Source organism: Rhea americana, unplaced genomic scaffold (assembly GCF_003343005.1).
Source record: "Rhea americana isolate MKP2758 unplaced genomic scaffold, rheAme1 scaffold_94, whole genome shotgun sequence".
Taxonomy (NCBI): Eukaryota; Metazoa; Chordata; class Aves; order Rheiformes; family Rheidae; genus Rhea; species Rhea americana.
The window spans coordinates 2,974,894-3,001,134 of NW_028187133.1; the positions used below are offsets into that span (position 1 = coordinate 2,974,894).

At 37.2% G+C, this 26,241-nt stretch overlaps 1 protein-coding gene across 1 annotated transcript in view; it reads right to left on the bottom strand.

Moving 5' to 3' along the window:
* TINAG (tubulointerstitial nephritis antigen) overlaps window positions 1-21,579 on the bottom strand; it is a 39,125-nt gene extending 17,546 nt beyond the window's left edge. The window contains exons 1-6 of the mRNA XM_085324863.1: window positions 21,210-21,579; window positions 17,351-17,414; window positions 16,538-16,627; window positions 14,821-14,935; window positions 7,455-7,578; window positions 5,105-5,255 (exon numbers count right to left, since the gene is read on the bottom strand). Of these exons, the coding sequence (XP_085180989.1) occupies window positions 5,105-5,255; window positions 7,455-7,578; window positions 14,821-14,935; window positions 16,538-16,627; window positions 17,351-17,414; window positions 21,210-21,579 (914 nt within the window). The remainder of the gene's footprint in view (window positions 1-5,104; window positions 5,256-7,454; window positions 7,579-14,820; window positions 14,936-16,537; window positions 16,628-17,350; window positions 17,415-21,209) is intronic.
* Window positions 21,580-26,241: the final 4,662 nt, after the last annotated feature.

Below are 26,241 nucleotides of genomic sequence, written 5' to 3' on the forward strand. Positions count from 1 at the left end.
TAAACATTTTCCAAATACTGAGAGATGTTTTGCTCACACATACAACAATTACATTTTTCCTAATATTCACTATAAAGCTCTATTAATGGTTCAGATTCAAGTTCTATAGAGTTTATTTTTAGGAAATATGACTCATTGCTAGCACTGTTTAATGAAATTAAATGATATGTTTAAAATATTCAGTCCAGTAAYCACTGGAAGCTTGTTATACTAATAAAGATTTCAAAATCACAAAAATCAACTTATGACAAGAATCCTGGGGGAAATGTATGTTTGGAAATATGTGAATTATATTTATTGTTTTAAAAGAGTTCTACATACAAAGACAAAGCTTTGAATAACAAAGCTTCATCGGGAAAACCCTTCTACAGTGGCAGGCTGCAAAGACTTGACAGCAGCTGTAATTACTCACCTGAGACTTAAACTTTGCAATTTTAGATTTGAAAACGTCCAAAGTGCTGAATCAAAGGATCTTTGAAGCCCATGTTAAGAGACTGCCATGCATGTAAGAATGGAGGGGGCAATGAAAATAAGAGGTGTTTCAAGGAAAAGTAAGGAGAGGTTTCAATTCTTTGTCTTGTCAATACATCAACTGCTTCTTCACACAATAAGTTTGTTTCTTTCAAGAAGCTTATCCTGAATTGTTCAGTCATTCTGTCTTTGACTACATGAACATCCCTTTTAGTTCAATAAAGTGAATCAAACAAAGTGTATATATTTAAAATGCACTTACTGACTATCTGAAATATATATATATATATATAGGCATTTTGAGTCTTCCAGCTATTACTTTAACCTAGGTATTAGATATTAGGACCTCCTAGCTTTTTACATTATAGYACTAGATGTTTCCAAAGCAATTTTACAAATTTCTGTTGTGCTGTCATGGAGGCATATCAGAGGGGTTCTTTTAAAAATAGAACTAAATAGTTCAATATAGTTCTTTGAAGCAGAATAKTTTAAAATAGCTATTCCTATAAAAAAAGAACATCTATTTTAGTAGATCAGCAATTATACTGAATTTTATGAATCCGAAGAACTACAAACTGTATTTCCATGCAATTTAGGGAATAATTATGTTTGCCTGTGTTTCCTTAGTYGCCAGAACTTTTACGAGATGAACACATATTTACTTCAATTACTCTAGATAAAATGTGGCCTTTTCCTATCAAGTATTTGGTAGTAGAGCAATTGACCTTGATGAGAATATTTCAAAGCCTCTTAGCAAATTGTTTCTATCCCAACTAGACCAAAACAGCCAGGAGCTGGAAAAAAACATAATTCTGCCTAGACAAAAAAGGATTGTGCATCTCAGTGTTATTAGCAGTTATTGCTTAGGTTTTCAGTCTCCTGACTGGCAACCTCGTTAAATCCCTTTCTAATGTCTGAAGATGTTCTGTATTCCCAGACTTCCACTGGGGAATGACAATTATTGAAGCCAAATACACATAGAGTGCTATTGCTTTTTTCATTTTTTTTTAATAAATATAATAAACTTTTAAAATTTATTGTGCTTTGTTTCTATTGCTGGATTGAAATAAAACTTTTTTGATACTTTATATGTGTATATATATATGTGTGTGTGTATCTATATATAATTTAACATAAAGATAGGTACCAGTTCTTTGCATTAGTTTGCACATTCTGAAGCATATTTCATACTTCAGAGATAGCCACAGAGAAGGCCTTGATGGAAGAGTTGCAGAAACATAACTGAAACAAATGTGAACGTGTTTATGTGTACATGCACAGATGCATGTACACATGTGATTGCACTAGGAGCAAGTAATATCCAGTGATAAACATCAAAGGATATGCTGCATTTATAAAACCTTGGTAGTATTCATATGAAGCCATTTATGCTTTTGTGTGTTCAATCCTATACAGTCTTTCATTTTTATTGTATTTATGCGTCTTAATTGAGAGATAAGGACATAATTTAAAATATTAGCTTATATTATTAGCAAGTTTGCCAAGATTTATAACAATACTATCCTTATCATATCCTGCGACCACTGAGAGGCCTGACTATGAAACAGGTGAGGCCCTGATCTAGAGATTTCCACTCAAGTGTGTTAACCTTTTATTATCTGGAACAGAAATGTTTCTTCTTCATTTGTAAAGACTGTAAGCTTTTAATTTCCATTACYAGATAAAATAAATACTTTTGAACTACACTGATCCCTCTCAATTTAACTAAGGCCTAAAATTAATAATAATCAGCTAGATTCATTCTTTAATTAATGGAGAAAGAAAGAGAGAGAGGGAAAGCGAGTGTCAGGCAGTGATTCAGTTCCACTTATAGCAGATTTCACTGTTAGCTGAGCACTCAGCATTTTTGAAAGGTCAGGTCTCAGCACTGGCCTGACTTTCCTCACTCAGCTCTATGGAAGTTTTCTATTGACTTCATCGGGGACAGTTTAGAACAGCACTTGGTTTTCCTGAAAATCTTTCAAAAATCTGAGATAAGCACACTTGAGAAAGTAGGAAGCCAGAAGCTTTAAAACAGCATTGAAAACCTGCTGTGAAAATTTACAGGCCCACAGAAAATCAATGTGCTTTCTCCTTATTGCTGGCTATGGAGATAATGAAAAAAATGATTGCAGTATACTGGCTCATAAAATAAAATTTTCCTGACAGCGTGAGGGAGCAAGTGGCATTTAACAAGGTTCATTCAAGAGACACTTCAGACTTTTATCCCATAAATTTCCATTTTTCCGTAGTCAAAAGTAAAGGATTATAGATTACAGTGTTTCAGCAATTAAAATGATTCAATTATCAATGCCAGTGAATAATGGAAGTTACTTTTTTAGGTAAACACGATGTCATTTGCTCTTGGCCTCTGTTAGAGACAAAAGATTGGGCTAGATGGACCTTTGCCCTGGCCATTCTTATGATTTTATGCCCTTTACCTTTGGATCTTTTTCTTAAGGTGTTTATCTGTGGTTAGGATTGTTGCAGGATAACGTAAAATATCATTTGGATTTGGGAAAGAAAATGAGTATTTTGAAGTCTTGTTTATTAAACAGGGTAAATAGAAATATTTTCATGTATGATACTTCAATGGTGATTCAATAATCAGGGATAAATATGGATGACAGGCAAAGGTCTGTAAGAGTGCAGTGACATTGTGTATGTTGGAACTGGCTCTGTGGGAACAATAGAATTGGATGATTGGCCAACAAGGTCTTACATTACAGAGATCTCATGGACAGTCTTCAAAAAGTTATGCTAGTTCTCGTTATTATCTTGCAGATTATTTATTCAGATAGTCCACTGCAAGAGTCTGGTGAAGATGACAGCAATAATGCACGGATTTGGGAACTGAGAGGCCCAAAGATCTGATTCTAAGGRTTCTGGGTACCTAGGGTGCCCTCCCTCAGTGCTTTCAAACTTACGCCAGTCGTAAGCCCTGCTCTACACACAATTTCATACTAGTATGATATGGTCAGTCATGAAGTATTCTTCTCACTACGGCATTTGTATTAGCACAAGCTCCAGTGTGGATGAAATTAAGTAGATAAAGAACCGTCTTATACAGCTTCAGCCCACATAGCTTTCCTTCTAGAAATGAACTAATTTCTGCATACTTTTACTGCACCACACTAACCACGTTGCTTTCTAGTGTAAAGGAGTCATATTATTAGGCATTATGGTCTTATTTACTTTCTTACGAGCTTGAGCCATTGGTTAAAAGAAGCCTGCTCTTCAAGTTACAGAAAAGCATTGCTTAAAATACTAAACTATAATGTTCATTACATCACGAAGGCCTTCAGCTGTACATGGATGAGATCCTAAGAGACTTTTTCTAGGGTGGAATTCATTACTACTCCAATGTGATTACATATATAAAGGGTCTGCTACTCAAAACCTAGATCATAATTAGTGTCCTTATAATATTTAAACCTTTAAATAGGAAAACAGAGAAACATTTGTTGTAAAACCTCCTTATAAAAATACAAAATCCTTACCAGAGCAGAAATGCACTCAATACACTTGAAGATAACCAGCATGATTGGCCATCTATTCATGGTTTGGGTTTTTTTTTTTTTTTAATTAACATTAAAAATTGGCAGACAGCAGACCTGAGATCTCCCTTCCTGCAAACATCAGGTATATCAGAGTAAGGAATGTGGGACTGTAAAAATGAGAAGACAGGTAGATTTTGAACAGGAAGTACAATTAATTCTTATAATATGAGAAACAGATTAATTTGATTATGGAATATATAAATGTCATTATTGCAAATTTTCCTGGAAGCCACTTCCAGGCACATGAGAGTCAAGAAGTAGATTGGAAACAGAAAGCATAGGTTTACCAGGGAAGAGGGTGCCTAACCAACCTGATTTCTCATAAATGGATGAGTGGCTCCAAGGACAAAAGAAGAATAGTGGGTATCATTTACTTCGACTTTAGCAACATTTTCAACACAATCTCCTGAGGTATTCTTCCAGACAAATTGGAAAGATATGAGCTAGACAGGTAGATTACAAGGACAGCAGAAACTGAACCGGACTGCCACTCTCGAAGGTCAGCAATTTGGAGTGACCATTCAGTAGTGACATTCCTCAGGGGTTAACAAAGGGACAATACTACTTAGCATCTATATTAACAATCTGGACAGTGGGACACAAGGAACCCTCAGCTAATTTGTGKAGGACCCCAAATTGGTGGGGGAATGGTCAGTGTGCTGGAGGGATGGGCTACCGTTCAGAGGGATGCTGACAGGCTGYGGAAATGAGCTGGCAGAAACCTCATGAAGTTCGGTGGTGTTACAGCTGCTGACGACATCTTGGTATAATGAGGAGTAAATAGGAGATAGCTATTTGCAGAGTGATCTCAGCAAGAATTCTCATTTCATCCAAAACAGTCTTCACCTATTTTTGCAGGGGAATGCTTCACAGTTCCTGCGCTTCAAGGAAGGTGATTTAAAGAAAATGTAAATGAGAGATAGTGATAATCCTGATGAAGTAATACAGTTAATCTGACCTAAGACAGAGCTAAATTTTTCTATTTTGAAAGGTCAAAAATAACCATTGTAACACATATACCTTAATCAAATGATTCAAATTAAAAAAATCTATACAAATAATTAAATATTTACCCATGTGTTTTCAGATATCTCCAAGCACCATCAATACTTCCACCGTTACATCCATTTTGATTCTTGGTATCACAAGAGATCAAATTCTGAATGGAAAGGTTGTCTGTGATCAGACCTTCCGAACGAATTGCTATTCTATCTGCTGCGACACCTATTTTGAAAGAAATGTTCTGTTATTAAAAATGAATAATAAATAAAACACAACATGAATATTTTTGATCAATGTAGATATCTTACAAAACAATTTGGATATACTCTGTACAGAATTTTGAGGGAGATAATTGAGAAACTGCAAAGATAAATGAGCAACTTTGTTGTAATATTATAGATCATAGATTTACTGGTTATCATAACATCCCCTATGTCGAAAGATCAGATGAGGCATTTAGATAATCTAGTCTGATATTCTCTACCATGTTTGTTAATGTACATCCATCTCTGGTTGACTCCAGCAGAAGATGCAAATATTCACCACCTCTCCACAGATGACTCTCCAAATTCCTAGTATTCAAGAATCCCTTTTCTTTCCTTTCTGCATTACTTTTCTTTATTTGGGCAAAATTAGAAAATAAAAAAGAAAAAATAGTCCTGTCAATAATAAAACTCAAGACTGAAAGTATGTAGTGGCTTTACTGGATAGAATATTATGGAATTCTCATATTGTTGCATAAGTGTGGGATTCATTGGACCATCTTCCCTTATCATAGAAAACTCTGCTTCTGAGATGATCCTCTTAGATGTCTGCACTGGATCAGGAAGTCATGGATCTAAGTACTAATATATTTATACATTGATTTAAAGGCAGACTCAGGTAACTACATTATAGGTGAAATTAAAACTTTTCTGTTTCATTCTTTAATGGACAACAGTGAAACAATTATTTATTCACAATCCTAATCATTACCTGTACTTAAATTGTATCTTCTTTTATCATTAGCACTTCATTTTTGAACCTGAAAATAAAAATCTCCCTTGAAATCTAAAGCCCAGCCAAAATCAACACTGACTTCAGTGAACTTTAGGCCAGGCTTCAAAAGAATGTGGAAGGCTGAATGGAGTAGGCCGACAGTAACAGTGACTCTGTATCACAGTCATGAGATATCACATGATAATGAAACTATTTTCATGGATTTAAAAGCTTGTTCTTTTTTTTAAAAAAAAAAAGTTTTGGAATTCTTACAGAAATTACAATAAAAGATATGGATACAGCAGAGATTGCATATCCTTTGAATGAGAATTAATTTTAAAAAGGTTGAAAACTCATAATGAAAACATTAGAATAACCCAAACATCATGGGAAGAGAGCTGATAATATTTAGCACTGGAAATTGATGTGAATTAAAATCAGAGGATTCATTTATTAAAGGGAAAATTAGGCTGAGTATCTGGAAAGTTTGGCTCAGCGAGCTCTATTCATCTCTGCAGTAATCTGTCAGGAGAGCTGTTAGAAGCGCTCTTGATTTTCTCATTTAAAACTGAAATGGACAAAGTGCTTTGGTGATAGAATATGTTCAGTCTGGCTTTGGTAGAAAGTTAGGATTACCTAACCTAAATGTTCTTTTCCTTCTCTTAACACTGTGATTTAAAGCAGCAGTTGCAGAACCCTACACCCGTGAGGATCCACTGGCAAGATCAAGTCATAAAGACTATATAAATTTTTTCTCTAGCTTTACATGTCCCAGTATGTACTGAGATTTCTTGCTACTTCAAAAAAACTGAACAGAACTGATCTCTATATTTTCGCTGAAGGGGATACAAACTCTGGTGTGTCCATTTTTGATAAAATCAGAGGCTGATGCAGTACAACTCAACCTTATGTTCTGACATTTCTTTGTTTACAGAAAATGAAAATAATTTCTTACACAAATATCTGAGCAGTATCAGTGTTTCTCTCCAGAAATTTACTGAAAATGATATATTTAATTTATTTGAATAATGAGGCTAGATAATGGCAAGTGCACAAATATAAAAATATATGAAAAAAAAGCCTGCATCTTTAGGCTTTCCATTAGGCTTTCCCAACAGTTGTTTAAACAGACCATGTTGATTTTTAAAAAGTTACTGTACTAGTTAGGTAAAGCATACCAGCCAATTCATTGTCTACTTTCTTCTACCAGCAAGTCTCCCTCTGATGTGCAATTTTATGAAAAGCAAAGAAAAACACTCTGCAACTTAATTTCTTAAGTCATTGAGATGTCTTACATGGAAATGTGTAGTAATAGTAAATGTTGCTATCTGCGGGTAAAAAGTGAACAGTAAGCTGAAGTCACTTCATTACTAAGCTCTACAAGTTTCTATCACTTGTAACATAAAATGATTTTTTAAAAAAGGACAATGAAACTAATATTACTTGCAGTTGAAAAAGCCCAGGATGCTCCACAGTTTCGTTGATCCAAAGGATCGTGAATCCACTCAGGCCATGCATAAGTGGCTGCAAAAAACGCAGGAAATTTTTCTTCTGGTAGTGAGTTTCTCTAAAACAAAGTGTACAAGACCCAGGTATATTTTATTTCTGTACTGAGGAATGTATTCGAGTAAATTTGATCCTAACTTTGCCTTAAAAATCCTTAATTTTTAAATTGAGGAAATAGAAAGCTTTGGCGTCTGTGGCTTCCAGAGCATCCGTTTGGAGGCTGGGCACTCTGGGTGTTTGGAAGCCTCCAAGTGAGGGCATCAGACTTCTGGCACTCCACCATTCAGCTGGGAAGCTCAGCTCCACATCTGCCAACAAGGCAGYGTCTGGTGAGGAACTGATCTGCTTCCCCTCTCATTTTTATCCCATTTAACATTTCCCTATGAAACAYATCAGTTATCACCCAGATGGCGTTTTTGGAAGGAAGAGCCTTCTTTTATGAATAGCAGCAAGGTTATATACCTGTTACACTCTTTACTTCAACACGATTTACATATGAAATGAATGTCTTTCCATGTGATTGAAGATGCTAATTACCACAGGGGAGCAATCGGTAAYGTATCATTGATTCATCTTTTACAGAGAGATTTTTCAATCTCTAGCACTTATCCTCGTTCCAGAAGGAAAAACAGTATATTCTCTTCTGCCTCATGGTCTGATCATGAACTGATGAAAACTCAGTGCATCCATTTGGCCATCCCTTTTTGTCATCTTCATCTCTCAGCCTTAATTTACATCCTCCACTCTTTGCTTAAATATCCACAAATGCAAGCACCATCTGGTGTAACTACTCAAAGTCTGCTCTGTTTGACATACCAAAACCACCGATCCTTTTTTTTTCCATTGTTGAACATTGTGGACAGATTGCTTATGCTGCACAGGGAGCTGGGAATTGCCATACTGAATGGCAACAGCAGTCCATCCAGTCTAGCAGTGTCTCTCAATCATTAGAAGCATTTGTTTGAGAGAAAATACAATGAAACTTGCATTTATGGGATAACCTACTCCCAAGAAAAACATTATCTAATTCTTCCTTATTATAAGTAGGCTTACACCCTGAAGTATAATGGCTTCTATCCTGTTTACAATCTCTTATTTTATTTCTATATATTTATCTTCAGTCTTCTAGTTCTGGGTATCCTTGTTGCATCTTTTTTCTGAGACCTGCAGAACCTTTTCCTCAGGTGATTTAAACATTTTAGCCCTTTCTTTCAAGCTATTTCAGGACTCTCTGAGGAACTGAGCTTTAGCAATGTGGCTGTGTCACCATTGCTTCATGGTATGTCTTGGGAAATGCCAGCACCTTCATCCAGCTTGTATGCCTGGATTTTCTTCCCATAGAAAACAAAGCTGGAGAAGAAGTGAAGGAGGGAGAGGAGAGGCTGTGTACCTCAGGTCTTTGTCTGATATTAGATGGAGATACAGTTTGTGCACACACTCAGACCAAGTAACTCCGAAGTACTTCTAGGTTCTGCAGTTCAGACCTAGGCTAAATGCCACTAGACATTTTCAAAGTGTATTGTAATCTCTTGGGTCGCTTAGGTGCTTTTGCAAGTTTTACCTCTACCCATAACAAGTCATAATATATGACATACCCATAATTTACTTAATCTTCCAAAGGTATCAGTCTCAACATTTTGACTTAATCACTTCCAAATGTCTACTTTCTTCAAAAACTTGTTAGAAACATGTGACTGACAACTACAAAGGATGCACACAAAGCCACTGCTACGTTAAAGACTGTCTTGCTAAAATATCATTAGATTCTTCATTAATGAGCAAGCACAAGATTTTCTTTGAAGATTATTGACACAATACCAAACAAATAGCATTTCAGCTGCTTGATAAAACTGATCACTATCAGCTGATAAACAAGCAGAATTTAGGAAAAGGTTTTATAGCACACTTAACTTGGATGATGACTATATACAATACTCCAAACGGAGTATCTAAAAAAAATTTTGGTCTGCTCCAATATGCTAGTTTGCATAGTCATTTAATAGCCTCAAGTTGTAAATCCCAGAGAAAATCAGCCATTAACCCTCAGGCTTGTCATTTAAAAAACACAGGACTGATCTGTAGCCAGAAACAGAATCTTTTGCTCTGAGAAATTGCTGCTTTGGTATTCAGAAACATTACTGTTCCCTGTCGAAAAGTAGATCTAGATGGTTGTTTCTCAGTATGTGCTCCACATGCTACCATCAGACAGCACAATGCGATCAGCACAACGATTGGCAAACTTTTTAATCCTGCGTATATGTTCTGTGCCATTAAGCAAGCAACCTGGTCAAAAGGGAAGGCAAAGGGCTGTAATAGAATACTCCAACTGAAGCTATGATGGCCGATCAGAGAAAAAAGCTGAGAATTACTGATTATGATAAATGTGGAAATATTTTTTTCTGAGGAAAAGCTGTAAAAAATTTAAAGTTTAAAATACTTTTAAATGTTAAAAAACCAATTCTTTACATCACATGCTTTGAAAAGACAAAATGGGCATACATGCTCTCTAGTTTGCAAAAGGGAAGACATATATAGCTGCTGAACTTTTTTAACTGAGGTGTATATCACAGGAAGCAATATAAAATATTTTGTATTCTAAGGCAACAACTATATGCTTTATGTATTTTTACACTGCCTTTATGGGGTATTTGATATTTAATGCATTTCAAAATTGTACTTTATTGACTTAATTATATTTTCAAATTGTTGTGTGATACAACTTGGATATGAGAGCTTTCTCAGGTAACACCCGTGTGCTGCAGAGATACGCTTGGGAGCTTCAACTTTCTCAGGAATCATAAAGATTTTAGTGGTGCATTTAGCTGTCAGTCTATATTCAGATCTATCCATACTTTGCCAAAGAGGATCCTCAACTCAGATTTAGTTGTCGCACCACAAAATTTTCCTTTAGATATTCTAGTATTCCATCATGTGGAATTAATAAATTAAGGTGATAAAACATATTTCTGAACATGCATAATCTGTTATTAATAGCAGAGCTTAAAAAACTCTGTGTTAGCAACTTCGGGAAGCTTGTATTTTCCTTAAACCAAAATGTAGCTCTGTCACACAGTTTAATTAGAAGTAATGTTATGAAGCCAAATTTGTAATTGGATTATCCATCAAAGAAACAAAAAAAMCCCCTCTACTTTACTACTAAACATTTCAAAACTACTAAGAACTAAGAGTATGCTATAGTTATAAAATGACCAACATAGAAGGGCATTAGATTCTTGAAAATTTTTTGCATGTAATTGYTTTTCTCAAGTATTCTGAAAATCCAGGAAAAATTATTAAAACAGTAGCCCCATAGACATAAGTAGTTTCCATTTATCCATGAGATAGTAGATCAGGGATCTACTAAAGACATGATTTTTATTTAAAATCAGGGGAAAAAGTTGTATTTAATAATGAGTAGCTATGGTTTTCATCCTTCATTAGCAAAACTAGCAGGTTTTGATCAGATAAGCATAAAATAGAGTTGAAACCTCCTAACACTAATCATAGCATTTTTATCAGCTAAATAGATGAYTTTTGGCAAATGCCTTGCAGTTCCCTCACCTGCAAAAACGGGAAAGACAGTAGTAATCCCAGAGAACCCATGAAGATTTAATTAGTACCAATTTTATCCATGACAAGTAGTACCTTGGCCTGCAGATAAATTAGTACTCAAAAAAGTCCCTTTAGGGTCAAGCCATTCAGATTTTGAGAGTGCCTTTCAAAATCTTAGGTCATTATTTCTGAATTTCTTGTCATTCATATCCTTTTCTGACCTGTCTCCTGGATACAGGTGAATCTTGATGGAAACACTTTCATGAAAATTAGCATGGTTTTATCACTAGATCTTTGTAAATGTGTTGATGTGCCTTACAAAATAATAGTGGCAGAAAATTATTCATGTAAGGGGAAGCAGAGGCAGGTTTCTCTGAAAAGCTGTCCTCAAAATGCCTGGAAGTTAACTCCATAATTACTGTTTGACGGGTGCCCACAGGCAAACATGGTACACTGGATGGTGCAGCCCATAGAAGAGGAGCCCACAGAAGAGGAGTTTGTTCCAGGGTGCTCCCCAAGGGTTAACAAATCCTGGGTGCCCCAAGGCTAGACCCACCCAAGGGTCTAGCTGGGGGGTTGCTGCAGCCTGGAGGCACACCCTCTAAAGACCTCATGACTGACAAGTCCAGGAAAGGAGAAGTGACACTGCGGACCCACACCATGGACATCTCCGTGGAGCCCTTCTCCTCAGAGCAACCTGCTAATGGGTGCATTGCTACCCCCTGAGCAAGAGGAGACCTAATGTTCCCACTGGTGTTGACTGGAGCTATGTGGCCTTGCTGGGGTGTGCTATGTGGCTGTGAGCTGGGGTTGTTCCGACTGGGTATAAAAAGCAGTAAGTCACATGCACTCGATGTGGACTTGGACCCACAGTCAGCTGGCCTGCAGACCTGAGGACACACCTGTCAGTGGGGACACCCCTGATGTCAGCAGCGTGGTGAGAAGAAACCAGAGAAAATTAAGCTGAAGGGGTAGCCCATAAGGGGCAAGAGCAGTCACTGTATAGTGCACCCTTGCTTGGGAATCTGGGGAAAACTATACCGGAGAGGTGGCCCTCAAGGAAAGGGTGAGAGCGGTCACTGTATCATTTACTCATGACTGAACTGTAAAGCTCTGATATGTATGCATATTTTAAGTACTGTTATACTTCTAGTTCTGCTATGCTGTAAGCTTTGTTATAACCTCTTAGCTCTAATAAATTCTCRTACTTAACAAATGGTCTCTCTTTGAGTTCAGTACAACTAACTCCAAAATCCGAAAGAATCCCAGATACCTCTCTGGTGGCATGAAAGCAACTATCCAGGTGCCCCTCATGGACCCTAACTCCTGCTGCAAACTTGCTGAATCACACAGGGACATTAGATATGGAGCTAGCTAAGAAGCGATACTTTAGCACATCTTCACTCCACTGGTCATCAGGTCTTGACAACTGCTGATTCTGGTGGAGTCACTTACTAACTTGAATTGGCTGAAGTGAAGAAAATCCTCTTCTGTTATATTTCTGCAAAATATTGAAATTTGGCAAGTAGGGAATTTAATAAGGCAGAACAAGGAAACTAAGGAGCTGATGTTCCTTGGAAAACTACAGAAGGGGTTTGGAGAGATTCTCAGAGCATTATGGGAAGATTTAAAGCATTTTTTTAAAAAAGATTGGGACTATCCAAGAGCAAGAAAGAGTTAATATTTCTAAAGAGAAACCGTAGGAAGGAGACGGGCTCCTGTAAAATTCAGAGCAATTTTCTGTAAGCTCAAAGCATTCTTCAGAAGCAGAGAAAGTCATACAGAGGTTATTACTGTGTATTCTTAGGTTTTGTAAGTAGAGAAGAAGATTTCTTAGAATCCTATGCAAAGCTTATGCTTCCATCAATGCCTATGGACTTCCTGAGGGTTAAAAGGGTAAATGTACAAAGCTGGACTTCTGGAGAAGAATGCATTGACGTTCCTGGGGAGTCTGGTAGAGCCAAAGGTAGTTGAGYTGTGGCTCAAAGATTTTGTAAAAAGGTAACAGATAGAAAACCTGTGTCTGTGAAATGCATCAGGGGAACAAAGGGTGTAAACAGTGCAGCAGTCAAGGAAGCCACAGGAATCTTAACAGCAAAGATTCAATAACACAGGACSACAGGGAGACCAGCTCCCCAAAGGGTAATGGAAGAGAGAAAATGTTACAGAGAATTTCTTCCTCTTCTTGTTATTCTGAGAGGGAATTGTCTCAACTAACTAGTTATCTAGTAATGAAGTCAATGTCTGAGTGAGCGAATTACCTTATACTCACTTCTTCTGCTACATGAACATCACATTATATTTCTCAATCCTTCCCCCACCAAAACAAACAAACAAGTAACTGAAAAACGCTTCCCATCCCTGAAAAAAAAAAAAAAAAAAAAAAAAAAAAAAAAAATATTGACCTCTCTTACACTATCTTTGTTGTAGTTCACTGGCAATTTGTGGCAGATACAACTCAATATCGCACTAAAAAATCTTTTACATCATTTTCATATTTTGACTTGCCATCTTCAGTTCAAATGGGTTCCTCTTTTGTTGTGAAAAGCAGTCTAGCAGAGAACATGATGCAAGTCATTGACTCCAGAGTTCAATTTCTGTTATTTATAGCTCTGATAACCGTTCATAGTCTAATTTTGAGCATACCAGGCAATCTTCCTGGCCCACAACTCAGTGGCCTGCCACACTGGGGCAAGCAGACTGTGTGTGGAGCAGAGAATCAGTCTACATCAAGCAAAAGGACACTTAAAATTGTTGCTCCTCTCCTCTCTCCCAAATTCTCTTCGAAGTGATAACTCTGCTCTGCAGTACCCACAAGGCCTTCTATGATATGGAGGTCCTTTTGTCATATTCTTATGTCTATATGCATATGCAGATAAAATGAACACCAGCAACTGACTTCAAATAAATTCACTATCCCGAGCTAAGAATAAGCCAAAGATCAAAAGGAGCACATTCAATGTTATCGACAACCCTTGGATCTATCTACTTATCCTTGCAGTTTTTCTAATTTCATTCTCATTGCTGGGTTAGTTGTTTTTTTCACATTATGATTTCCATAATTGTAGGCCTTCCAAGGAAGAAGCTAACCTATTCAGAACACTGGAGAATCTATTTCAGATTAAGTAACTATGCATTTCTTAATTTCATAACCTATCTAATTTAAAGTATGTTTGCTTTGCTGCAGAACTAATTTGAGCACAAATATGTGATTTGAAATTTAATTTAACTACCAAGAAAGTGGCTGTGACCAAGAGGTTTAGACAGCTGATGGTAGAGAATCATCTCATTTTCCCCTGCTTCCCATTACTTTTCCTTCCATTTGTCCAAAACTCCAACCTTGATCTGTGTCTTTACATTGCTTTATCTTGGACTTATTTCCAGGAATCCTTTGTCTCAGCCATTATCCTTAAAGAAATATGTGCAGAACTTTTTTGCAGTCATACGTGCAATCGGAATAGATTAGCACATGGAGAAGAAGCAAAGATTTCTACACATCAGCAGTCTACAAGGCAGCTCTGGTTAAGCAAATATTGATGAGTACTTTACCAGTGGATAACATTTCCATTTGCTCCTCCTAGTATGATTTCTATCAGAACGACCATACTGTCTATGTCTAGGACAACTATCATCTGCAACATGGAAGTGGTTAATATTAAATCCCTGAACAGTGTGCTTATAATTTTTCACATCATTTTTTTCCCCATCATAAAGTTATTAACAAAATTGAATAACTGTGCGTGACACTCACTGGAGTTTCTTTCATATTCAGCAAAGAATGAGACGGAGGGAGTGTACCCAGGCGGTTTTTAAAACCTTCTTCCAGTGTCATTCCCCAGAACTGGCTGTAGTTGTCAGCTTTCCATCTTCCTCATAGACACAAAACAAAGAAACAAAATCTGTTTTAGAGATACTACTCACATTAAAACCTTGCTCCTTCTTTAGAAGAGCACCACTAAGAATAACATCCAGAAATAAACCTCTCGATTCAAATTTGCTTAGGTGTTGAAACATTGTATTATATCTGCATGAGAAAATATTTAGTACAAGTTTTTCCACTGCAGATGGCCCTAACAYGGAGCAACTCAGCAGTGTAGAAGTGGTGATTTGAGGTCAGCACTGTGTTAACAGCAGATGAGCATACAATGCTTTAGAGAAGTACTGGAAAAATAAGATGCTTAGTGATAATAATTACTGTTGTCTTGGAGTTATGTTTACATTATGCTTCAGACCAGATGCCAACAGAGAAATAATAGCTTCATCAGTAGGTTACATGGCCTTAAGGCTCAGGTGAAATACTGTTGAGCACTGCAGAAAGCTCCTCTGGCAATGTTCTGCCTGGGTTTATGACTGAGAGAAGTGGCCCCTGGCTATCTTCAGTTATTTTGTCACTACTTTCCCTGAGGAGAGTAGACCAGACTTATAATTGAGTGTTAACCCTGTAAATCGTAAATACAACAGAAAAAAGCTTGCAATTATACACATTTGGAACGTACTGAAATTGGATTTATACTAGAAAACAGATGATCCACAAGGGAGAACATTGTCTTTATTCATTCCTTTCTTGTCTGCATATGATGGAAAAGGAGGTAGGATTCATGCTGCCCAAATGCAAAGCCTCCTCACATGTGGTCTGCCTGTGGAGAGTGTAAGTACCTGCAGAAGCTGAACCATATTTCAGCTGGACTAAAACACCCTGTGGCATCTTACCACTGGAAAGAAAGAGAGGTGAAGATGTCCAGGTGACTGACTTAATTGTCTGTCCTAACTCAGCCGGTCTGAACCACTCCTATGAAGTGTTYCAATATTGAGCCATAATATGAAATYTAGGCACCTACACAGRTGCCATTGGTGAATTTAGTGCCTCAGCTGCTAGGGACAAAAATCTCYGAATCTGTGTAAACAGCCAGCAGACTCCCAATTTACTGCTCCACTACCGAGTGTTTTCCTAATACCTCTGCACTATTTGAGGGGAACAAGAACTTGTAGCAAAAAAAAAAAACACTAAATCTCACAAAATTCTGATATCCTGGTCCCTATTTGGCCCATCTTCTCCTCCAATGCTACCTAGAGTCCTGGTATGTAGAATAACGCAGCTGGGTATAGAAAAAAATGACTTTAAATATCTGTACTGAATAATAAAAAAAAATGGGGAAAGATTACCTAGATAGCATTTTAAGAGCAAAAAAATATACTAAATATGGGGAAAAAAGTAGACAGAGGTCAATGTCAGCTGTTACCAGTATGACACTTTTACTATCTTTCCATTTAAATCTCTATAGTCTGCCAGAAATTTTAAAAAGRTTTTCATAGAAGTAGGTTGGCTATCAGATATGAATATCTCTTTTTCTTTTCTTTGGATGGGATGTAACTGGGGATGGGAGTACATGATAACTTTTATTTTGCATATGCATGTTTTAAGCAATACGGTAGTTCACAACAAAATCTTAAAATAAAAAGATTCTCACCCATAATCTCCAGTATTGATGTGGTGAATTAAGTCTGGGCGAACAAGACATACATCATTTGAACACTTCCACAGACTTTGGAGGCATTTGCTGAAAGGGCAAGAATATCTCTGAGCAAAAYTGTCGAAGGAAAATCATGCTCTTTAACAACAGTAGGAGAGTGGGGARGAAAGCGTAAACAATATCACCTAGTATTAATGAAAACACAGTCTGTCTTAGTGTTACTTCACTATTTAATGAATCCTAATTGGAAGAAGGTGGGAAGGTTTASTTCTTGAAGGAAATGTGGTATTGCAAAATTTTGTTTCCATCTTGGTTAGACCAAACTAGGGAGAAAAATGAATTTACTRTAAATTAGATGCTTTGAGAAAGTTTCATTTTGGGTAACCAGAAAGGGACTACATGCCCATAGACACCTTACCCCACAGACCTCGGGCCAAGATGCAGGTGGTTTTTCGTTCCAGCTCCGTCTGGCTGCAGCTGGAGCAATGTGAGGTGGCTCCAGAGTCAGCAGCTGGAGGCCCGGGAGAGCCGGGGAAAGCCATCCTCACCGGCTGCCAGCCTGGTGCTGGGACTCCGGCATGCCGGGGCCCTGTGGCCTTCAGGCACTGGGCTCCTGCCGAGGAGGGCTAATTAATGATCTCTTGCCATTGTTTTAAGGGGGCTCTAGTCTACAATGCGTTAATACAGGACAACTCTTCCAATCATTCTGAGTTGATTGCATGGTTARTATGAATTTAAGGACATTCATTTAATTCTTGTTTCATGAGTTATGCTAAATGAAATTCATTTTTCTGTTCTCTGAAGTATTACCAGGAATTGCAGTTGTCTTTAGCTGTTGTTCCTTCTCTGTAGTATAGGCCATCTTTATAACAACCTGCCAACATAACATATGGATACGTGAAAAGCATAATCATTTTGAAGTGAACTAACTCAAAACTCTTACTATTATTGAATTAATTGGTTGAATGCAATATGCATAAATTATTTTGATGAAAGATGGCAATATCTATTTCCAGTTTCTCCCAAGTAACGAAGAGAGTCTGATGAATTTTAATTTTTTCCTAGGTATATTATTATTCACAGTAAATAAAATCAGCAACAGAATCAAAGCACACACRGAAAAATGATTATCTTATAGGTAAATAGCAAACAATTCTTCAAATAAAATTATTTTCTAGTAATTTCGAAATAATACATTTTAATAATAAAATTATTATATAATACATAGTTAAAATAGAGTTTTTAACAAGTCTTTTTTTCAGTTATTGAATTTTAAAAACTAGTACCTATTCAAAACCTTTTGTAATAGATTATTTTTCCTTCAGATTTTGGCAAGCCTACAGGCAGAGCTCATATTTCTACAYGCCTTGAAAGGGTTTGGGGCAAGGAACCCCCAAGTTTTTCTCCTGCTCCATTTTCAGGCAGCTTTRACCATGTTTCATATGACGATAGTGTCATTACCATACAATATTACCATTGTATCATCACGCCTTTTCTCTGATGCAGCTGTGAGGAAGGCCATCCCTCTCTCATGGTGAGGAGTGGAGTCCCTCTGACCAGATGCAGACATTTATGTCTCAGCTGACTAGATCTGCATCAACAAGAGTGCTTCCCTTTTGTGCTTCTAGGCCATAATTAATTTCATGCCAAAGTAGAGTAGAATTCATGAATTAATTACAAGGGCCTACTACTTCATAGGAAGGAGGTGTCAAGCAAGATGTTTCAAACATAGGAAGCGAAGGAAGTATTAATGCATGGTATGAGCTGTCGCTCATGATGAGGCCTCATCAATAGCGCTGCTGGCAGCTGTCACCCCCCATTGCCAAGAAAAAGTACAAACTTGAACAAGTACAGGAAAAGCTTTCTAATCGTGCACACTTAGGTAACTGAAGAGTAGAAGAGCTTTACTAGCCTAGCAAAATTAAGACTTCAAAGGGCTAAAAGTACAACCTATAAATGTACCTAAAATATCAGTGTCAGAAAGAGAGTAGACATATCTGGGCTAACAGAGACTGGTAGCATAAGAATAGAAGGAAATCAATAGGAATAAGTTGGAAATCACAAAGAGGCTCCAAACTATCAGGGCAGCAGGACTCTGAAAATCCTCCTAGACAGTCATGAGGTAAACCGGAAATTAATTCATTTCAAGATAGAGCCTATTGACTTTGTGAATGGGATTGTATCACAGAGAGGCTGTGATAGAAAGGGAGTGGATCTGATAAACCAGGACTTCCGTCTCAGCTCTGTATTCATGTTCACCTTTGTACCACCACCAGGGTAAGATCCAGTGTTTTGACTCTGACAGGATTCACAATCCTTTTTGTACTGCCAAAGTAATTGAAATAAAAAGATAAATAATAAATATAGTCAATAAATATTAAGGGCTATAAATAATTAAGGATTCTTTAATAATCAAAAAAAAAGTGCAGAATGCTTATTGAGTATCTAAGAAAGTTGAAACAGGAATGTGCACCATTCTTTTGAAACTACACAGAAAAGACATTGAAACATGCTGTATACTGGCTTTATAAAGGCAATATCAAAACAGTTGCACATAGCTAACTCAGGAGTGGCCTCAAAACAGTGCACATCTAAGAGAAATCACAGCATTGCTTATTACTGCCATGCATCATACCAGTGAATAAACTATGATCCAGAAATAAAGCACTGCTTTATGGCTGTGTATTCCAGCTATGTAAAGCATGTCAGTTTATTGGTTTATTTAAAGAAATATAATTCAAGAAACATTGAGAGCGAAAACACAGGCGACCAAAGACTTGGAAGATCAAAATCTTYCAAGTGAAAGGTTTATATCTTCATATCTTCAAATATGTCAAATAATAATTTGACTAGATTTTCTAGTGTTTAAATAATTCTTAGCCGAAGACAGAAGTGTAATCTCTCCTACTAAAAGTTAGCTAATCTACTTACATCATTTCTAAAAATGCCTTGTAATTTACTTAATCTCCAGGTACCCAGTCTTTTTTTCCTCCATTTTTCCTTTCATTTTCTGTTCCCAGTTCCTCAATTCTAGAAAGTGCCTTTAGTTGCATTTTTTCATTATGCATTTTGACTGTTTTATTATTCTCTCTCTATCCTATAAATTAGTTGTATAAAAAATATCCAATAAGCAAATAAAAAAAGCAGCTGACTTTCCATCAATGAAGCACTTTAACAACCAGAAAAGTAAAGGGATACTTGTTTTGAAGCAAGATATAAAAAATAGGATATAAGATAACTTAAAGGACAAATAAAGGCACGATTAGATAGTAAAAGCCATCTATGCCAGGTATGTACAACCCAGGAGCTACAGAACAGTGAACACATATGCAAGTTTTGGATTAAGGAAAACAGTAAAAATATTCCCCTTCAGCTGATCTTTTGTCTAAACTATCTGTTACATTTTTATCTTTTGGAGGTAGACCTGCCACAGGATCCACATGGCAAACTGCTGAACGTTTTGTAGTGATTTCCTTCATTGAAACAGTTTGCAAAACTAAAACCTTAGACTGTCAGCTCAGACAGTCAGAAATGCTGCTATATGTTTATGCAGAGCTTACTATAACAACCCTATGATCTGTTGGAAGTTAATAAGCAGCTGTGCAATCTAAATAAATACAAAATAAATGTCTTTATTTACATAAATCATAGCACATTCTTTTAGATGATCAAAAACACTTTGGAAAACCAAATTTACTTTACAGTATTTAGCATTTTTGTCATTCCCTGTTATGATCACTTATTAAGCTTTGGCTCTATGCCTAGCTTAAGAACACAGCCTTCTGAAGAGCTTGCAGTCTGAGTGCTGAAATATAAGCRTCAAAGTTATTGCAAAGAAACAGTTAATTTTAAAAAGTCATGGTGATATTTGTGTTGATTTTAAGCTTTTAAAAAGTTTGGCACAGTCTCTTCATTTTCATCAAGATTTGGACTCCTAATAGTAAGAAACTACATAGTGTTAAAGGTCTCCCGTTCTAATCTTTATTACCAGTAGAAATTTGGCTATGGAGGAAGCAAGTGAGAACCAGCTGCTTGCAGGTCATTTTTTGCAGTCTCTAGCTCTAAAAAAATAGACTGAGATTAGAGCAGTCCTTGTGGAAGTTCCACTTCAAGCTGACTAGTGAGAAACTTACAAAAAAGACGGTATTAGACTCTTCTAATCTCATTCTTTCAGCTACTCCTGCACCTGAGATGCTGCAAGAAAAATGATGTCCCACAGGATCTATGCTGGGTCCAAACTACTGCAGGATACCTCAGACTGTTGTCATTTAGGATGAGTCTCAATTTCTGTGATAGCCTGTTTTTACTAACGAATACTAACATTTGGAGCTTGATGTTAATGTCATGTTGATCTGTGATGCTCTGTGGAAATTGATGATTACACTAATGACCCATTGAGGTTATCTTCCTTAGGTAAACTATGGGCTCTTTCCAAAAGAGATATGATCTAGCTAACCCTAAAAAAATGTCCCTAGAGACAAAGAAATAATAGCAAGCAAAMTTCTTACCCCGTTTCATAACAAAGTTGGTGTTTGTCCACTGTACCTTTAGTCACATTTTAACTAAATACACTAAAAATGAATACAGTAAAAATTAATCGGTAGCTTTGTTTCAAGTGCATTTTTATTGTGATGTGCTAATGCCAATTGATCACACTGTCTCTGTGTACCTGATGTTGGAGGTGGCCAAGGTTCATCTGATTTGATGGGCTCAACAGAGTTGTCACAGACTTCCCAGTAATCAGCACAGCAGTCTACAGGGCCAGGAGGACCTGTGGTACAGAACTGATCGCAGTAGCAGATAGCTGCTCTGGAAGCGATGTTAAAGCTGCAGCCATCATCTCTTCCTGCACAGCAGCCTCGTGTCTTGCAGTACTTGCCCTCATACAAGCTCCTTTTCAGTCTGCTCCACTTGGCARAATGGTGGTCTTCAGCTGAGTAAAGTCCTTGTGAGAAATTTCTTCTAGAGTCAAGTTGCTTTGCCATCCAAACTTCACTTGCAATRCAATATAAGAGCAGAATCTGGCTTTTGAGCCACATTCTTGTCTTAGTAGCGTTTTAAAGGCCTCCTATGCTTCACTTTACAGGTAAATGACCGTTTACTGCATGTGTAATGCCTTCAGTTACTGTTCAGAAAGCAACCTGGACAGAAACTTGCAGACTACAGTTTTCTATGAAGTGAAGAATCTGCATGTGTTAATCATTAGTCAGACATGTTGTAAACTGTTTTATTTGCCCAAGATAAAAAGATACTGGAAATGGAGCCACTGCCATGCATCCATCATTCTGAAATGTTGGGTATATTCTTTTCCAAGTGAGAGAGGCTGTAGTAAAGCTGAATTTCTTATGCATTGGATACATAATCCAATATTTTAGGTTTGTATTTTTAACTTCTAAAATCAAAATAACATGAGAGATGAGCATGTACTATCAAAGAAAGCTCTCTTTCCACCTGATTTAAGTTACCTGTAATCTACATATATTCTCCATATGATTTGAAACTACATCATATTTAGGTTGCATTTGCTTCACATTTTCCTTTTCAATACTTAGGGCTATAGACCATTGTGTTTCACTACAGTAAATAGTCCTGGGTGTCCTGGTCTAGGTGACCTTGCTYGGGCAGCAGGATTGGACATGATGATCTCCAGAGGTCCCTTCCAAACCCAACTATTCTATGATTCTGCAAATATATTCTGCATCCCTGCTTTCAATCTTGTTTGCACTGCCCAATAATATTGCTGCTTATACAGAGTTAAAAATGTAGCATGTTTCTACCATGGTTTAGATGGGATTTGTCAGCAATTTACTTTACAGAAGTTATTTATGAACAGACAAGATTATCATAACTTTTTGAGAAAAGTATTATTTAATCAAATCATATCCCTAGCAAACTGGTGCCTTACAACTTGCAGCTATCAAAGAGTTCAAAGCAGAACCTCCGAAAGCTTTGTTGCCTAAAACAGATATTCTCCCAGTTTTACAGCAGGAGTGATCTAACTTAGCTATATATATTTAATTTTGCAGTCTTTCACTATGGGCGAATCAAAAAAAAATCAAATGAGATTCARTATAAAAAATTACTCAAAGATATCCTTAAAGCTTCAGTCAATAAAAACTTAGAAATCTCTGTCAATAGGGTAATATGTGCCACTGAGCAGTGCTCATCCTTATTTAAAAAGCAAATAGCGAAGTTAGCTATATTAATAAAACCATAAAGAAAAACATAGCAGCTACCAAAAGACATATCTAATAGCCTTTACTATTTGATTCGTGGCCTCCAGTTTTCGGACAGTAGACTTAAAGAAGCATATACGGTTGAGTTGCCAAAGCTTTAAAAGATTCAGAAAAAAGCAACAAAGAATTTTAAAATTAGTAGTAGAGATAGCATGTAAGGCTAAATTGCAGGAAAAACCCTATAGTTTGAAATATGAATCATTAGAAAACAATTTTAAGTCTTCACAGTGGAAAAAAACAGAGGTAAAAAATGATCATTCCTCTTTCCCCATTTTGCAGTAAATGAAAGGAACCTGAAAAAATTAATGGCAGACAGTTTTCAAAGGAATGAGCAGACTCTCCCTTTGTGATTTTCACTGGACTGTTGTTTACTGGTGCTTCCGAAGGTCATCGAATCAAAGGCCAGTTACTATTGAAAGTACAGCTGGCAGCACAGCTGGTTTGGGTGCACTACTGTAAATTCAGACACATTAAGGGGAAACGTGCATGTGTGCGTGTGTGTATGTGTTTATACAGAAGGGCCACCAATCCAAACTTCCAATTCTTTAATACAATTTCTTGCCACCAGCGCTTCTACCAGACCTCTTCCCACAAACACCTCACCGCAGCTAAAGGCCTGAGGATGAAGGAAAATTCCATCAGATCACACTTTTTATTTTGCTCTTTTGCAGGCAATCTTCCTTATGGAAGTGAATAGAAAAGGTAAGGTCAGCAATATACAATCACTGTACATCACAGAATAAGATATAAATCAGAGGCTTCAAATTTTTCCTGTGTTTTTTTATTTGGTTTTGTTTTTAAGACAAAAATGTGGACAATGTAAGTCTGTTGCTGACTGSTACAATGCATCAAATATAATGTGAGAAAAGTGAAAAGATATGTTCATGTCTTAAGTGAACTGCTCACTAGAGATGATAACCTAGTTCTTCTTTTCCTTATGCCTGTGTGGCTCCATCATTTTYGATTGTTTACATTGACCTTAGCAAAACGTGAATGCAGTTTCTTATTGTAGATCTTTGTTAATAACTTTACAAAGTTATGTCCTTGCTCTGGTTAAGTGAAATGAAGAAAACAAGCTACCATATGCGATAAATGTTATCAGCCAGTCAGGTTAAATGGACAGCTGTATTCATGTTTTAAGTCCCAATTGGTTTGTTTGATTTTTAATCTTCAGCTTTTAAGATTTGCTAACAACTAAAGCAGAGGCAAAGGATTTGCTTGGAAGTGAAGTGAGCTAATTTGCACAGGAATTAACTGTCTTTTAAAGGCGTGAAAAAATGGAACTAGTGTTTCTAAACAGCTCTATTTCGTGACAAAAGAAATTGTGCTGAAATTTGATAAAATCTAATTTTCCCAGTTGTTGTTGTTGCCTTATGTTTCAACTTTAACAAAAACATGAATCTATTTTTTGTGGTTCATCAAATATTTTGACTTCAGTAGTTTTGTGAGCAGAAGTAGCTCTGACTACTGCACTATGTGAAAGCACATGTTAACCTATCCGTAAATATTCAGGAGTAGTTAAATATGATCTTTTATCCCTATTGAAGATTAATCTGTACCAAGCACAACAGTTCTGTTGTTAGGTTTTTGAACTATGGTCCTACTCTTGGTTCTAGTCTTCATAGTTAAGTACAAACATATCTGACTTGTACTTGTTTTAGCACTTCCTGATGTGTATGCCTGAGTTTAAAAAATAGACCACAAATTTGGCAGAAATTCAAGTATTATTAATGTCATTGAACACTATATGAAGTAACAAAACCAGAAGCAGTAGAAGTGACCAAGAATCTCTTTAAAGCTCAAGCAGGATTATTCCACGGCCATTCTTTCAAAATTCTCTCTATGAATTATTTGAACAAGCCCTATTGGACATCCTAAAATCTCATTTCTAATCACATTCATAGTAGAGATGAATATAGCAATGAGCTCCAAGACTCCAGAAGCTCAAAGTTCATCTCATGAACTCACAGAAGAGCCCAGCATGTCAGGACCATAGTGGTCTTTCCTGTATGCAAGTGCTTTGAGCAGCRCTGGGGATGGGCCTTACACCCAGCCCAAGGGCAAATTATTACCTTGCGCCAGGAAAATGAAGAGACTCACAGACAGTTTAGCATCCACAGCAGGAAAAAACAGGACACCAGACCCCAATTCCAGTCATTTCGGTGAGTAAACACRCCACAGAGCCTCAGAGAGTCTTTGTAGTTGCTTACCCTCAATTTAAATTCTGCATGATATGAGCYACCCTTTCTTTAAGTTCAGATGGAAACTTAGCTGGTGACTCATTGCCCAAAATACACCATTGATTTGCAATGACTGCAATTTTTTATGTGTATTACTCTTAATTATTAGTAAAGCTGAAAGGTTGCAACAAGGAAAAAGAGTTTTAAAACAAATCAATTTCCCAAGAGTATTAYCRCACATTATCTTCCCTCTGCCATGTGCTGATTACAGAAGAGGATTCATGCTCCTGCATAATGAGTGACCAGATCGTGAACATGTTTACTCAAAGAAGACCTAGGCATTAAAGTGGTCTTTCTCACTAGCACTTTAGTTTCCATGTGTTTGGAGCAGGCCCAGAAACGAAGGTGCCTTCACCATTGCCTAAGTGGACTTTTCATCCTTCTCTGTGTCAGCCTGCAGCTCACTGTTGCTGGTTGTTGTTACAGCATTAGAGTGATGCCACTTTGAATTCAAACATTTCAAGGCTGCTTATCTCAATTCTTATGATGCCAGTCCAAGTTATATGCAACTCAGAATAGTGGTGACTTACATGACAAATTTCATCAGATATCCAAGTACAGTCCTGCCTCAGTGCAATTTATTATACGCAGCCTCTGAGACTGAGGGCCAGACACAACTCAGTTACAAGACCAGTGGGGTAAGTTCCTCAGATACCCAGGTGAACAACTTCAACGTCAAAAGTAGAGCTAGAGGATGAGAAAATGACCTCAATTGCTCTTGCCAGAGAAACCCCATTCCTCACACATACAGACACAGACATACACAAGYGTGGGAGCATGAATCAAACACACATTGCAGAAGATGAGGTTTATAAGTATTATATGGTTCCTCACATGGTCTCCTAGCCTTAGCACTCTTCCTGCCACAGCAATTCATTATGCTTCCTTCCCACCTCAACTGTATCTCCTGGTCAACCTTGAGGTAGCAGTTGTCATGTCATTCTTCTTACCACCAGCCAAATTCCAGCATCTCCCTGAAACCATGGTCAGCCAACCCTGGGCTCAATCGAGTTAGTGCATGGGAAGAAAGAGGTCTTGGGCATGAATCAGCACATCATGTGTGTAGTCATGTAGCTGCCGGTGCCCTCCTCAATGATCCTTCTCTAGTGGTTGAAGTATGGAAGAAGAGTGGTTATTGTGGTTGATGTGTGCGTAGACACAGTGGGGATGAAAACCTTGGAAGTGATCCCATCACACCAGGGCCCACATACCACTGAGGTTGTGC